The following is a 16400-nucleotide window of genomic DNA, read 5'->3' on the forward strand; positions in this document are numbered from 1 at the left end:
TTGTTGTAAGCATAATATTAGGAAAAAGACTACGTTGCAGTACAAATAATGCAAATTAGCACTGCGTTTACCTACTTGCTTTGAAAAAAAATCACACTCTGCATAATTACTAGTAATTGGTTTATTTGTTATAGCTTGAGTTTATTTCATTTAGTTTTATTTTGTAGTTATTAATTTTGTTTTATTTTGTAGTTAGTAATTTACTTTTGTTTTGCAATTCTAATTACTTGAAGACATCTTAATACTATATATGTCATCAACATTTTAAAAATAAAAACATTCTTATGTAAAATGTACTGCTATTAAATACTACCCCAAGCAACAAAAAAATATATCGTTTCAAATATTTTCTCAACTAAAGTCCGTAGCCAAGGGGTTCAGCTCTAAATAGTCAAAACTTTTTCAAAACTTCAATCAGCTCTTGAAAAAAAACGTAGTTGTATTGAATTATATAAAAAAAGTTGTATAGAATTATATACGAAGTTGTTGGAATTAAAAAATTGGATTTGGATTTAATAAATACTTTCTTCTTGCCATCAATAGAAAAAAACAACAAAAGTTTATTATTACAAATACCGAAGCAAATACCTCCACGTAATCAAACATAAATACAGCACTTGAAAAAGCAAGCAACGATCCAGCACAACGCATTGAGATACGAATACCGTCAACAAAAGCTTGCTCCTTTGAACTAACAAATTTGGCCAATGTACTTGTGAGAAAGACATCGGGTATAATACCTGCGCCGGCAAAACACATCATGGAGATAATGCCAAAAAATATAACCAAAGCTTTAGAATGGTTATAGGTTAAAACGATGAAACTTATATTAACGATGCCAAGTCCTAATAATCCAATCAATACCGCTATAAAAAGTTTTTCATCAGATACGGGTTTACACAAATATAATAACAATATAAGAACGCTAGCCGTCCCTGCGCCGAAAACGCAAATGTTTAGCTCTAGTATAGACAAATGTAATGTCTCGATAACCAGTAACGGTAGCCACATATCGAAAACGACCATAAAAAATTCAATGAAAAAGTTGCTAATCAAAATTAAAGAGGAATCCAATGATGTAAACAACAGTTTTAGTATTTTGAAGATACTGATGCGAGTTGATGGTTGATTGACCAAGTTTATTTGAAGCTCATTTTGTTTTGAATAACTAACCAACGGCAACTTTTCATTAGATTCTTCGTAAAACTTGATTTCATCCTTTGAAAATGAAGGTAAATTACCAGAGTGTTTTGCCTCTTTCTCATTTGATGTTTCTCCTTCAGAAACTTCAGCATCATTTTCTTCGTTTTGTTTTAAGTCGAATTCTTTCGATAAATCATAAACCATAGTTAAACTCAATATTTCCATGATGATGCAAACGATGGCCATGAAAACCCCGATAAAATTGACATTCTTTATGTGCCAATGTCCGAGGTAGAAATCTATGTTTGAAAAAAAAAAGTTAATTCCAGGGCCTAATATAAATCCAGAGTTAAATGTTATGGACAAGATTGATAATTGATAAGTTGTTTCACTGGACGGGTAACTTCGAACTAATTCGCCGCACATGACCGATTCTAAACCAGCACAACCTGACAAGAACCTTCCTGCCACCAACAGCCAGGGTGAAAAATACAGACTGTACAATACATTTCCAACAATTAAGAAGCAATTACAAATTAGAAAAGTGACTCTGACCATACGGGTTCGATCAACCAATCTTCCAATAACCGGAGTTATAAAAGTCAAGGAAAGCAAATAAGCTATCGATACAGCTGCGTAAAAGAACTTTGGAGATGTTGTGTTTACCATTTCTTTAATGTATAACCAGAGAGTCAAAAGAGTGAGACTGTATTCTATTCCTAGAATTAGGCTTTGAATAGAAAAGGCAATTGTGGTGTGTTTTCTTCTGAGCAGCCATTTTTGATGCTGGGGAGAAGTTAACATTTTTGGCGCTGGGGAGAAGTTAGCGAAGAACTCTAAAAAACAGTTCCATTAGTTTAAATAAAATATTTTTTCATATAAAAACTTTGCATCTAAGTTTAAACAAATTTTAAACAAAAAACCAATAAGGGCTTTGAGACACCCGCAGTGCAGCTTTTTAAACTTGTATTCGGTTTCACGCCAAAACTTTCTTATATTTTTGCCTTATAACAATCTGCATTTTCATTTAAAAAGTAAATTTATGGCAAAGTATGCAAACGAAACTCAAGGGGTTAATGATATTAATTTAAAACTTAAATTATATGAGCTTTCTGCATTGTAAAGTTTTGTAAAATATCCAATAAAAAAAACTTTAATAAGAGCTATTTCATAACCAACTTCTTTATCAGTTTTTTTAAAATAAATTGAATTTTCTGACAAATTTCATAACCAACTTCTTTTTATCAGCTTTTTTAAAATAAATTGAATTTTCTGACAAATTTGGTAATAAAACTTTTTATGCGTTTAAAACAGCAAACGCATTTATATTCATTAGTAATTTCTTTTTTCTGAGAAAATGAGTTAGACGGTTCCAATTGAATAGCCATTATGCGCAATGTCTCGAATGGTTGAAACAAAATAGTAAAAAGGGGAAGGAATTACAAATTTCTTTCTGGGATCGTATGAATTCATGTCTAAATATAAATTATATATAAATATATATAAATTTTTTGTATATATATAAAACTTAAAATCGATTTTTTTTCAAATGAATGATTAAGAAGTGCTTATTCGTTGGAAACGGAAAAACAAAATTCCAATGCTTACTATCAATCAAAGGAAACGATTGAAAAAGAAACGTTATGTAACCCTTAAAATCAAGTAATTATAAAGGTGAGCTTCCACTCATCCGTTTTAGCTGCGGGAAAGGAAAAGGAATGGGAAACTTAACCACGTGAGCATGCGCAGTGATTAACTTTCAAACTTAATTTACATATTGCACATGCTCACGTGATTAATTTTCCCGTCCCTTTCCCGTGGCCAGTTTGTAATTTTAGTTTGATAACTAATCACTGCGCATGCTCACGTGTTTAATTTTTCTCATCCCTTTCCGTAGTTAAAACGGATGAGTGGAAACTCACCTTAAAATGTTGTTAATTTCAAATAGTCTGTATTACAATGAAATTTCAATCATCTTTATGTTTTCAAAAAAAATGTTTTTTTCTTCAATTTATTTTTATCTACTAATTGAACTAGTTTTAAGATTAAGTTTAAATTATTTTTATTGCTTCATTCTAAAATATCATCCCTTATTTTTAACTAATGACTATTAGAACTGTCCATGTGAAACCAAATAGAACTTTTTAAAGTTAAACACCACTGCCATGTTTAGTTGACTTCTTTAAAAGTAAAGACAAAACAAAAATAGTTAAAATTATTCATAAAAATGGAGAATCAGTTAAAATCAATAGCATAATGAAGAAAAAAAGTTGCGACAGAGTTCCTGAACAAAAAGCACATTTCCATCTGGGCTGCAATTATGTTAATTATGTTAATTAATTCTTTTTTTCGCAGGAAAGTAATCCAAAACATATCTCCAAACAACCCAAAGGTTAATTAGAACGAAAAACAGATGGTTTTGAAGGACATGGTATGACTTTCTCAAATCTTTGTCCTATTGAGCTCCTATAGGACTAAGACGACAGTGTACTACTTCTTACGGCTGGTTTTATAGCTATCAGTTAGTTGTCAGTTACTTAAAAAAATAGTTAGTAGAAACTACCCCACCCACCCACCTATTCCCTTTCCCACAAAAGATTTTTGTGCTGCAGCTTGAGCTTGACTAAAAACCGGATTTTAAATGTTGTTGAAAAAGATCCGAAAGGCAACGTAATTTAATTTTGTTATAAAACCTAAAAATTACAAATATAATAATAGGAGCATTAAAAAAGACACATGGTATGCGTCTCCTTAAATGCTCTTCTCATTGATATAAACTTTTATTTATTTGTAATAAATAATGGTTTTATAAAAATGCGAACTACCCGCATCTAATCTGTACCATTAACTGAAAGCTCAAAACGCAAACATTTTTAAGGAGTCTTGTTAACTAAATTGTTATTGCAAAATGTATATTTCAGAATGAAATCCAATTTGTTTAGAGGAAAATTGCTCGCCGAACTGGCAAGAAGAAAAAACGAAAATCGATTAAAATCTTCTGATTTCTCTGGGGAATAAAATGAACCATTTTCAGGATCAGGTAATGATGATAAGCAATTGGAAAAAAAAGCAACATCTCTTACAACATTATTTATAAACCAAAATGGTTAGAGTAGTGAAAATGAACATTACTCTGAGAGAGCAGAGAACCGTCCTAAACGAGAAGAGAAAATTTCCTAACAAAACCGTGTGCTGAGAAAAACAGTTTTTTAATAAAAAGAAACCTCGTGCAACAGTTAGAAGAAAACAAATCTAACCAAAAAGCTTTAACGCCGTATTTAAAAATTGATGTCCAAAAGAAATGCTGTCAGTTTGTAAGTAGAGAAGTTTGAGATCAACTTTTTACATAATTTTGAACCCTTCGGTCATTTTCTGGCAAATACGCTTTTCACAACGCCAATCAACGTGAAACAATACAAAAAAAAAAACTTATTCAAAGAAAGAACTTTCAAAGCGAAATAAAACAAGAAGGTATGAAAAAGATCGAAAAATTTTTCTAAATTAACTTTTTTAAAACTTTTGAAAGTGATGCACAGAAGAGAAGACATTACTTTAAAAAAGATGAATTTAAAAAGAGATAAATTACAGACAATCAGGAAATAAAAGCGAAGGAAAGAGCAAATGCTTCACAAAGTTCAGAACGTAATTGACCAAATCAACTTTATTCCAAGAAATATTCTGGTATCGCATTATTGTCGAAACCAAACTAAATCCTGAAGCTTGATTTTCAAAAAGTTTGATCTTTTTAAGAAAGATTCAAAAGAAACCAGTTGCCTTGGCTACATACAATCCTAACTTTAATAAAAATTTACACCTCTGAAAAGGTACACTTGTGCAGCGTGCGATGTTTACAAAAAAAAAAAAATAATAATATTGCTTATAGAAGCAAATTATAAAAAGCTAAAAAAATAACGAGTATCAAAAAGTACCTGGTAGAAGCTAGGAATTATTGCTGAGGTGCTTGAAAAATTAAGTAATTCTGAGTAAATTTTTACTAATAGAAATAATTTAAATGAGGGTTCACTTGTTGTTGTAAAAAATTTATCCGATATAAACAAGGGATCGCCGGTTACAGTATACGGTATACTCACTTTACGATATACTAACTTTACAGTATACTAACTTTACGATATACTTTACCGTACACTTGGTATAGTTAAAGTTAGAATACAGATTAGTATATCTGCTTACTTTTATTTGTGAAATATTTTTGGATTGACTTGATCATCTCATAACTATATTATCTTAATGAAAAAAATTAATGGACCTTGTCTTTTATTTGACTTATCATGATAAAGTGTTTATTTTTTTAGTTCAATTTTTTTTTCTTAGATTTACTTAGTAAAAACTATAATTTGTTAAGTTGTTATATTTTTAAACCACGCTGATTGTGCTGCTCTTCACCGTTTTAAGATAGTGTTTGGGATTTTTTTTTTAATTGTTTTTTGTTTATTCTATGAATTTCTCTGATCTGAAATAAATTTATAATAATAGGAATAAAAAAAATCAATAAATAAAAAGTTTTGTTTACATTATACTTTACAGTATACTTTACGGTAAACTGTACGCTAAATTTTTAGTATACCGTATACTAGCAATCCCTAGTATAAACACGCACGTTTGGCGATTACTGTTATTCATCCCGAATTGGAGATATGAAAACCAATAATAAATATTCTATTGTGAAATGTTTCGTTTGATATTTCATTCGATGATTTTTTCGTTCAACGATTATTTCATGCAGTTTAAACTGAGCATCCTTCCTTATTTTTATCTTGCTATAACGATTATGTTCCCCGTTCTTCTTTATTAGGCTTGTCAAAACTTCAGTTCTTTTGAACTGTGTTTTTTACGCTACTTCACTTTGAAAAATGGCTGGTAGACGAAGAGCAAATATCACAATTGTTTATAAGGTTTTTTACCTGAAACAGAAATTCTTTTTGAGAATTTTCTTCAATATCATTTTTATTTGCAGAATTCAATGATAATTACTCTGTTTTGCAATAATGCTGCTAGGCACCGATTAATGGCAAACAATGTAATGCAGACAATTTCAGTCAAGCTCTGCGCTACCATTCATTTTTTGAAAGAAGTCATCTGCCTCTGAAAACTCCTATATAGCTGCAATACATGTGGTGCTTTGATTTTACATAGGTATAAATCATTCGAGAGCTACGCCTCTCCAGAAAAACTTTTATAAACTATTTATAAACTTTTATTGGTGCAATTTTATGAGAGAAACTTGTAAGCAATATTTAGAAAAAAAATTCGCAACTTGGAGGCTTATAAAATTGATGAGTTTGAATGTTTTCACCAGAAACATCATCGTGGTCAATCGTGGCAGGGTCATTGGGTTTTAGGAACCGTATAGCGACATTCGGGACGCTGCTGTCTAGTAGAGATGCCTGATAAACGGCGAGAAACACTGCTACTTATAAATCAACAATGGATTTTACCTAGAATTCGAATAATCTGTGATGGTGGATGAAGTTGATGAAGTTGTTGGACATCTAATGCTGATATTCCTCAAATTTCGAATAGCATCTCGGCATACATGATATAATTGTTCACCAAAGAAACTTTGTCGGCCTCAATGTTGCGTGGTTAACTCGGGATCAGTAGACCGCTTTTTCATAAGAAACGCATAGTCATAAGAAATACATAGTCTGGAAGCACGGGCCGTTCCTATTGTTTTGCCGTTTTAACTTGAACTTTGAAATTCGACCCGTTCACCCTGCACAAGTTTAAAAAATGAGCAGTGAACTTCACACAGAAACACAGCTTGATGATCTGTATATGGCTATTACTGATGGATTTTTCGACGATAACATGGAAATTGAACAAGATCTAGATCTTTTATTATCTGAAGGTTGTTTGGTATCCAATTTTTTGTGCGACTTGTGTTGTAAAGTTTACAAAACGAAATGTGGCCTGAAAAGACATAAAACTTCCAAACACGAACAAATCAACATAATTAGCGAAGAAAAAAACTCCATAAAATATAGTCATCTTGATCTTAAGAAAATTGTTGAAGAATGTGGGCATAAATTGTCAAATGATTTATGCTTGCCTGAAGAAATTCGAGTTAAATTTTCAAAGCAGAGTTTTTGTTTTAGTTCTGAAGATTCTATTTCTCTTTTGGAAAAATTTCAGGTTTTTATTTCAAAATACAATGGTAATGCAGAAAAATTTTATTCTCAATTTTATGGTCTTCTTTATGAAAATTTATTGCCATCAAAGTTTGAAGATGTTTTATTGACCAATACTTTGCTTACTGAAGTTGCCAATCACATACTTAAAGAACTTTCAGGAAGTAAACATAATACTTCATCTATTAGTGAAATATCATTATCCAATATTTTATCTGATAAAGAATTAAGTATAATTCAATATTTGGCAGGTTATGTTGTGCAAAAACTTTATTCAAAGTTCAAATTTTCTAAATCTGATGAGCAGTATAAAAGACAATCCATGGAAATATTATCAGCATGCAAAATTGATTCACATGATACTCAAATATATGTTGATACTAAGAACAGAGGTGGTTTATTTAAAACTAACATGTATGCTCAAAATATCTTTATACAATGTGAAACAATTTTTCGTAAACAAAGCAAATCTTTTGTAACATCTATTAACAACAAAGCTCTGGTTAATGAAATGCTTAAGGACTCAGTGATTATAAGTAGCTTAAACAATATATGTTACAGTACTGAAGTGCAAATTGATAAAGAAATATCTTTCTCTCTTCTTGAAAGTATGCTTTTTTTGTTCACAAGGGTAAGAAGCTTTTCCTATGCTAGAGATATTCATGAGAAACATCAGATCAAAAAGCGACAAGCACGCAAATCTTCTATAAGAACAGAGATAAGAAAAGCAATGTGCAGCAATGTTGTAGATCCATAACTTCAGTCTTCAGTCATCTGCTCCAAAATATACAAAACGGTTATTTTTATAGCCACAAATTCAATAAAAATGTTATGGCTAAAACAACTAAATTCTTTTTAAATAAACATGTTGTTAGTTATATGATGTTAAATAATAAGGAGATTATTAGTTTTGTATTTATGGTATGTTTTATATGTAAATTGTGTGTAGGAAATTTTCATGAAGTGAATGGATCATACTAATATATATATATATATATATATATATATATATATATATATATATATATATCAACCTAAATTGAGATTAGCTTGCCTAATTTAATGTAATACTCACAGGTGCTTAATACAAGGTTGGGATGGGGAAAAAAATCTAAATGTGAGGATTAGTTAAGCACCTGAGAGTATCGTAATTTATTAGGAATTACTTATATCAATGGGGAATGCTTGTCTTGACAAAATAAATATAAATAAGCAATAATTGTTGACACAAGCACTAAAAGTGAATCCCAGCCAATAATGTAATTATTTTATATGTAGCTATGAAAATAGCTGTTTTGACAGGATTATAGTCACTGTCTGGGACTTTAGAAAAGTTAATTTGTTATTTTGTCAGATTTCTTTTTCTCTTTGGCAATGGTGAATCATCTATCTCATTAAATTTATGTCTTTGACATCGAACATTACCAACAATAGATCGTACAGAATACTGTGACTTAATAGTATTGTCATTATAGCCAGCATCTCTGACAGAGGGATTATCACGTCTGTTGCCAATAGCACGCTGCCTTCCAAAGTAGTTTTCTAAATCGTCTTGACAAAATCTTTCTGAAAGAATGTAAGGAACACCATGTTCTAAAAGAAACTTACAAACTTCTTTGAATGAATGAACAGTTATCTGGATACCTTCATATGTTTGCAAAGAAATAAACATATTTGCCTTAGCATTAGCAGTATAACTCCTATCATTTCGATTGTCAATAGACTCTTTCCATTTCTTAAAATATAAAAGAAAACTGTCAAGCCATTCAAAACGTACATCATTAACAGATTCATATGGTTTTAAATTTTCTTTTAAATTTTTAACAGCTTTATTTTTATTTGAAACATTCAAACAGTCAAAAAATTTATCCATCATAAGACAAAATTGAGCAGTTCCTGCACATTCTGGCGGACCAAATTGTTTTAAAACATTGCCAACTGTTTCACTTAACACTTGAGCAGCCAAATGAACACGCATTACTGAATATGGTGTTAAATTGATGTGATCACTTGTGAGTTTATTAACTAATCTTAAGCCACATTCTAAGTCCTCATAATAAAGTTGTGAAATATGACTCCAAAGTATGTGCAAACCATTGTTCCACATATAACGAGTACCTCGTCCAGAACCAGAATTTGCAAGGCAGTTGCGAGCTGTTTTAATCAAGTGTGGAGCATCTGAAAAAAAATATATGTAACGTTTTTCGTTGGAGTAAATATTCTGAGCTCTGTAAACTAAATCATTACACAAATTCATATTTAAGTTCTTATGCATTCTAAAAAATTTTCTATTTGGCGAAGCACCATCAGCTGTTGCAGAAATAACTTTTAAGTTCATACTTTCAAGGTAACACACAGCTTTCCAAAAAATAGGCATCAACTGAAATGATGTAATTCCAGTAGTTGCAAAAGTAGCTAAACTGAATGATAAAGGATTAACAATGCTCTTTACAAGAAACACAAGAATGTGAGTAGCTAATTCTCTAACATTTTTTAAAGTAGAAATATTTACTTCTTTATCGCCTAAATCAACAAAACCAATAAGCTCTCCAGTGTATTTGTCCCAAACTAAATCTTCTTGAATCTTCATTTCATCAAAAACAATAGAAACAAATTTTTCATAAGGAAGAAAATTTTGGGTTTTTTTAGCAAGTTCACTTAAGACAGCTGCATTAAATCCCCTAGTAGGTCGGATATAATTTTTGTAATCTCTTAAAGTTCTTAAGCTTGGAAGAGTTAAAATACCTTCACCTGTCTGTGAATCATATCGCAAATCAGTATAAGCAGATGGTGATTTAGCAGCAAGACTTAGACAATATTTTATTATTGTTGGGTGGTATCTAATAGATGAAAGATTGGAACAACTTAAATACTTCTGCTGCTCTTCCCAAAACAACTTCATAAACGGTGGAATATTTTTTTGATCACTAGCTGAATAAATCGAGATCAAATCTTTACTAAGTTCTGAACAAATTTTCTTACTGCATTTATTAAGAGCAGATTTCTTTAGTTCAATTTCCTCTTTGTATTGCTTGCATTGAAGTCTGCATTGCTGCAAAGCCAGTTTAACTCTACTAGGGGAAGTTACAGAGATAGGTGCATTTAATTTAGCAGGAGTTTTAAGAGTAGATTTTTTAGAGTGTATACTAAAATTTACTTTAGCATTAAGTTCATGACAAAATCTGCAAGGCTGATTTTTTCCAAAGACTAACAATTCACAAGAGTTACTGCAATAAAATTCAATTTGATGCAAGTTAGACTTTAATAAAGAATTTTTATAAGCAAAATAATCAAAAGTTTTAGGAACAACATGCTTCTGAAAATTCAACACTTCAATAGGATCAGGAACTTCTATTCCATTGCAAAATTCTAAAAATTCCATTTCAAAAATAAGTTGCGAAAAAACAACATTTAGAAATGATCTTTTATATTTCAAATATAAATCATGTGTTTCAGGTAACATCCATCCATACACACGAATAGTAAAATATAAGGAGTCTTCTATAAAAATTTCAGATTTTGGAATGACTTCTTCTAATAATTTAAATGAAGCATAACACAAATTATCAAAAAACTCAATCTTCCATAACTTATTTAATGAGGACAAATTTAAAAGACGTTTTTTGAAGCCAGCAAAGTTTTTATAACAGTAAGATTGAGTGAAAGAACTCTCAAGAAGTAATTGAGAATCTTCTCGCTTAGATATCGACAATGAGGATCGAGAAACAACACTTGAAGCTGACGATTCTGAGCTCTTTCTTGGTAAATTTAGTGATGGAAGTTCCCCATCTTTCAACTTTTTTTTTGTTTCATAACACCAAACTTGTTCAGGGGAAAAGTGAAGCTCGCATATCCACAGTTTTTTATGTTCAGAATCGTTTATTTTCTTTCGAAGAATATCATCAACAACTCGATCTTTTAAGATAATGTTAACTAATTCTGAAGCCCATTTTTTTGTAAAGTCATCAGTTTCTTTAGGAACTTTAAAGAAAGCAACTCCAGTATATCTCCTTGAGGCAGAACATCCATAAATTGAACAGTTTTCACCCGGCATTGGCAATATATCTTGAGTTTTTTCAAGAAAAACAGTCAGATTGTCAGAAAAACAAGAGGATTTTTAAAAACTTGTGCAGGGTCGGAGATCTGGTGATAGCAAAAATCGAATACAATAAGTTCAAACAATTAGTCATTGTTTGCTTCCAGACTTTATATTTCTTATGACTATGGCTTTTTCAGTCTTACATAGCTGAATTTTTATGGCGCCAAAGAATTGGCGAGAACGAGTATACCGAAACGATAAACTCTATATCGCATAACGTGTGTTGTAATACTCACTTGTTGAGTTTTTATGATAACTTTACTTTAGATTTAAAAAAAAGTAAATAGCTTTTAATAAAATATTTAAAATAATAATTAAAATAATAATTAAAATAATAATACAAAAAATTATTAACACTCCTCTAGTTTATTATTTTTAGAAAAAAAAAATATTTTAAGTAACTTATTAAGTTAATGGAACAGGGAATTTTTTAACCCTTTGTGGTCCGACGGGACATAAATGTCCCAGTTTACTTAAGGCTCTATGGCGATTCACTTGAAGTTAAGAAAGTCAAATATTTTGATTATGTCATTTCTATAATTGTTTGGCTATATCTCAAACCAACTTTTTGCGGCATATATAGTACTTTTATGGCATAAATACTAGTTTTTAAAAAGGTAAACTGATATGCGCATGTTTTTGATTTTAGTACGAAGAAAAAACTTTATTATTCATTATCAAATTATTACAGAATTCCCAAACTTTTTTGTTGTGTTCTTTAATAGTAATATGATCAATATATATTAAATTTTATAGGTGAAAGTTTGTTCTAGGTTGTTTATTTTCACTACTTTGTTGTGGGACATATATGTCCCTTCAGGTTTTATGGAACTCTGTTTTGGATGTATTTTATTTAATTTGGTATTATTAATTTGATTTTATTTACTTCAAGAGATAATAATAATGAAACATAAAAAGTATTATACTGCTGCCGAAGCTACAAAAATAATCTTAGAAGATATTCCCCTAGGAGACAGCAGTGATTTATCTGACTATTCAGATGATGATGAGAATTTTGAACTAGATAAACTGCAAGCTGAACAACAGTGTAATGATGACTTATCCAATCAAGTTGAAGTAGATGTTTCTGAATATGAGTCATCTGAGTATTCATATGATGGCAATATCTGTGATACTTATAATAGTTTTTCAGGTAAAAATGACTATAATGTAGAGCAAGATAGAAAGTGGAGCAAGATTGAAAAGAATGAATTTGTTTCAAGCTTCAATCAACCGGAAGGTACCTTTCTATTTATTAATTCAAAATGCTTTTTTGTTTTGCTTATTTTTCATCCAGAAAAAGCTCATTGAGAATATATACATATATTCTCTATGAGTTTTTTCTGAATGTGAATGTACACATACATTCACTAATCAAATAACATTTATAATTTGTTTCTTATTATTCTTTGTAATAGTTAAGCACATGATTTCACTTTATTTTACATTAATATTTTAGGACCTGTCAAAGTGCATTTTGCTGACTGCCAAAAACCAGTTGATTACTTTTTAAAATATTTTGATAATGAAATAATGGATTCCATCTTGTTCCAAAGTAATTTGTATATCAATCAGACACAAAAAAGAGTTTCTGCATTGTCAAAAGCTGAATTATTCGCATTTATGGGGATTAACATGGTGATGGGGTATCACGAGTTACCATCATGGAAACATTATTGGAATGGCGAGCAAGATTTGTCTGTACCGTTTATTTCAAATGCATTATCTAGAAATAGATTTTTGCAGATACTATCTAATATCCATGTCAATGACAATAACGCAGTTCCAGATACCAATACTGATAAACTTTATAAAATGCGACCACTAATTGACAGCTTGAATAAAAAGTTTACTGAACTGTACAGTATATTACGTTCCGTTAGTATTGATGAAAGCATGATTCTTTTCAAAGGGCGCAGCTCATTAAAGCAATACAATCCTGTGAAACCAACAAAAAGAGGTTATAAACTTTGGTCCTTAGCAGATATGGATGGCTACCTTTACAAATTTGAGGTTTATCAAGGAAAAGATAATTGTAGAATTGATCCTGCTATGCCTAAATATTTTGGTTTAGGAGAAAAAGTCATTTATGAAATGACAAAATCATTGCAAGGAAAGTTTCATGAAGTTTTTATTGACAATTACTTCACATCTGTTCCGCTCATGGAATACTTACTCTCTAATCAGGTTCTAAGTTGTGGAACTTTGCGTACAAAAAGAAAGTACCTGCCACAAGACTTTATAAAAGATAGGTGCCTAAAGCGAGGCGACTTTGATTATCGAATATCCAAAGATGGAATTGTAGTTTTTAAATGGAAGGATAACAAACCTGTTCATGTCATTTCAAACTATCATGGAACGGATACATCAGAAATAAAGAGAAAGAACAAGGATGGAACCATATCAATGATTTGCGGTCCAAAAGCAGTAAAAGATTATAACGCCTTTATGGGAGGGGTTGATAAAGCTGACATGCTTTGTTCGCTATATGGCACTTCTAGAAAATCCAAAAAGTGGTGGCATCGCATTTTTTTTGGTCTTGTTGAGCGAACAATCTGCAATGCTTATGTTGTTTATAAAAAAATGTCCAATGAAAATATAAATCTTCTTGACTTTCGAAGATCAGTTGCACAATCCATGGTTATGAAAGGGAAGCCACCAAATCTTGGCAGACCAATAACATCATCTCCTTCCAACAGACTTACTACTAACAAAAGAAGAAAGTCAAATTATTCAGTAGTGCCATCAATTCGTAAAGAACATCTTGGAATTCATTGGCCACATCATGATGGAAAACGAGGACGGTGCGAAGTTTGTTCAAAAAAGAAGATTGAAGCAAGGCCATTTTTCAAGTGTAGCACTTGTAAAATTTTCTTATGTATAAATGATAAAAGAAACTGCTTTAAAGAGTTTCATGAATGAACAACTTTATCTGTACATTGTAAATAATATACACTTTTTGTTGGTTTAGATAATGCCTGTCGGGACTTATTTGTCCCATAGTAATTTTTAAGACAGCTAAAATAAAAAAATTAAATCTTTTTTTTTTTTTGTATGTAGATTTATCACAAATTAAAAAAAAAATAAAACAATTTAAAAAAAAAAATCATTGTCACACCTTGGACCACAAAGGGTTAAAATATCTGTTATTTCATTAATAATTTTTTTTTTCCCTTTCTTTTGTTAATTTCGGTTGCTAATGCGTATCTAAGAATGACATTTGTGGTGAAATTGTTACTTTTTTTCTTTCATGATTTCTGACGGTAAAGTTAACACTTTGCGAATAAAGTTGTAATTGTTAATATTCTAAACATATTTTTTAAAAAAAGTTAGATTTTTTTCTTTTATCATAAATTTCAACTTGCGTTCCTATTCATATTTGTACCTTAATCACTGACAAAAAATTTTTTTTAAAAAGTTAATTGCAAAAAAATTAATTTTTTTTAAAAATATTAATTGCATTTACAGATGATTGTAAATGCAATTAACATTTTTCTTATAAAAAATTGAAAAATATTAATAAGATAAAAATCATACCATTCAGTAATTTTTGCCACTTTCCTAAAATACTAATATTACTTAAATAGGTTTACTGTGTTACTAAGTAAAGGAAATTGCTTACGAAAACAGCTTAAAACACAGGTCAATAATGGCTATTACGCATTTACTTAAAGTGTAAATGCGCTGGAGCGTGGTGGTTCCATCGTTCTTATAAATGGATAGGAGCCCGAGAATTTTCTAAAGATTATTCATAAACGAATTAATTTTGCGCTTTTTATAGAAACTTAACCAGTTATTATTTAATAAATTTTTAGTTAAGAAATCTGGACTTTATATCATGGGATTGCTTCATGATCAAAGCATAATTTTGCAGAAGAGCTCACTATTGTAATGCGAGTTTTTTGTTTTTTTTTTAATCTCAACGTAAATCTGTTTTTTTGTCTTTTTGATCATCACGAACTTCTCGGTAAACCTTGAAAATGTTTGTTTAGCTCAACTCAAATTGCGACGTTGATTTATATCGTTTGTTTGTTAAACATTTGTAATTTAAAAAAAGAAAAAAAAATATGAGATGCTATTTTTTTCCGATGTCTTTGTTTAATATTATGACGAAAGTTTTTAACGACCGGATGTTGCACCAAAATTAGTTTCATTTTCCCTCATGATTTAAAATTGAAACTTAAAATTAAACTTTTTACTCATTACGAAAGATTTACGTCACTTTTACAGATCACAGATAAGTTTGTAAGTAGGGACAGTATGGATGATCTTTGCATCTTTGGCGAGATTAAACGTTTGATTATAGCAAATAATCTTTGTAGGAGTTTTTCTTCATTAGTTATGTAATCAAACATCATATACGTATAATAATCATATTTGTGTTGTGAAGTTGTTCTGTAAAGTAATACATTGGATAAGAATCATGCAAAAGATAAAAAATTTCAGCGCAGTTGCTTTAACATTCAAGTAATTGCATCCCCAGAAAGCGCATCAACGTTGAAAAAATGGTTGAGTTTTGGTTAAAATGGAAACGCAAAATCTACGTTAAAATCAAGCGTTAGATAAACGTTGATAACAAAAAAACAGATCAACGTTATATTAAAGTTTATCTAAGTTTGATTCAAAAAACATATGCATAAGTTTTTGAACCATGAAAAAGCAGCTGCTTTTTGCGCCGTGATTCTTCAAACCTGCACAACATTTCTTATCTGATATCGAGAACTTGCAAATGTTCATAATGATTATCTACTGGCACCGGAAGCGATGATCGTACCTGGGTCTTCAATTAATGACGATGAATATAGTTTGGTTAATGAACTACCCAGTGGGCATACATTGTCCGCATAACGTTTTACGGACGTCTTACAGACGTCTTGTGGTCGATGCATACCCATTGGGCAGTGGTGGATCAAGGGGGGGGCTAGGGGCTATAGCCCCGGGCCCCACAATTTTAGGGGCCCCGAAACAAAGTAAATAATTTTTTATTAACTTTGAAAACTAAATCTTTT

The 16400-nt window shown here is 30.6% G+C and overlaps 3 protein-coding genes across 4 annotated transcripts; 1 reads left to right on the forward strand and 2 right to left on the reverse strand.

The window, feature by feature from the left end:
• Window positions 1-255: 255 nt before the first annotated feature.
• On the reverse strand, window positions 256-15059 carry LOC149889159 (uncharacterized). 2 transcript variants are annotated; one of them, XM_090087795.1, is made up of 3 exons: window positions 14929-14988; window positions 14510-14697; window positions 256-1979 (listed from the first exon to the last, which is right to left on the reverse strand). In XM_090087795.1, the coding sequence occupies exon 3, from the start codon at window positions 1945-1947 to the stop codon at window positions 493-495; it is 1455 nt and encodes a 484-aa protein (XP_089943921.1). In that variant the 5' UTR covers window positions 1948-1979; window positions 14510-14697; window positions 14929-14988; the 3' UTR covers window positions 256-492. The 2 variants fall into 2 exon arrangements, with proteins under 2 accessions (XP_089943921.1, XP_089943920.1); XM_090087794.1 differs by lacking the exon at window positions 14510-14697 and having other exon boundaries at window positions 14929-15059.
• LOC149889160 (uncharacterized) lies at window positions 5079-8049 on the forward strand. Its single transcript, XM_090089196.1, has one exon. It carries the CDS (start codon window positions 6895-6897, stop codon window positions 8047-8049), a length of 1155 nt encoding a protein of 384 aa, XP_089945322.1. The 5' UTR covers window positions 5079-6894.
• LOC149889161 (uncharacterized) lies at window positions 8476-11845 on the reverse strand. Its single transcript, XM_090087793.1, has one exon. It carries the CDS (start codon window positions 11344-11346, stop codon window positions 8635-8637), a length of 2712 nt encoding a protein of 903 aa, XP_089943919.1. The 5' UTR covers window positions 11347-11845; the 3' UTR covers window positions 8476-8634.
• Window positions 15060-16400: the final 1341 nt, after the last annotated feature.

The sequence above is a fragment of the Hydra viridissima genome, unplaced genomic scaffold, assembly GCF_058129835.1.
Source record: "Hydra viridissima isolate aposymbiotic clone 2 unplaced genomic scaffold, HvirCarnegie_v1 scaffold_5, whole genome shotgun sequence".
Classification (NCBI taxonomy): domain Eukaryota; kingdom Metazoa; phylum Cnidaria; class Hydrozoa; order Anthoathecata; family Hydridae; genus Hydra; species Hydra viridissima.

Excerpts from the sequence above, each read along its gene's own strand:
- LOC149889159 (XM_090087794.1), bottom strand. The coding sequence starts at position 1,947 with ATGTTAACTTCTCCCCAGCATCAAAAATGGCTGCTCAGAAGAAAACAC.
- LOC149889160 (XM_090089196.1), top strand. The coding sequence starts at position 6,895 with ATGAGCAGTGAACTTCACACAGAAACACAGCTTGATGATCTGTATATG.
- LOC149889161 (XM_090087793.1), bottom strand. The coding sequence starts at position 11,346 with ATGCCGGGTGAAAACTGTTCAATTTATGGATGTTCTGCCTCAAGGAGA.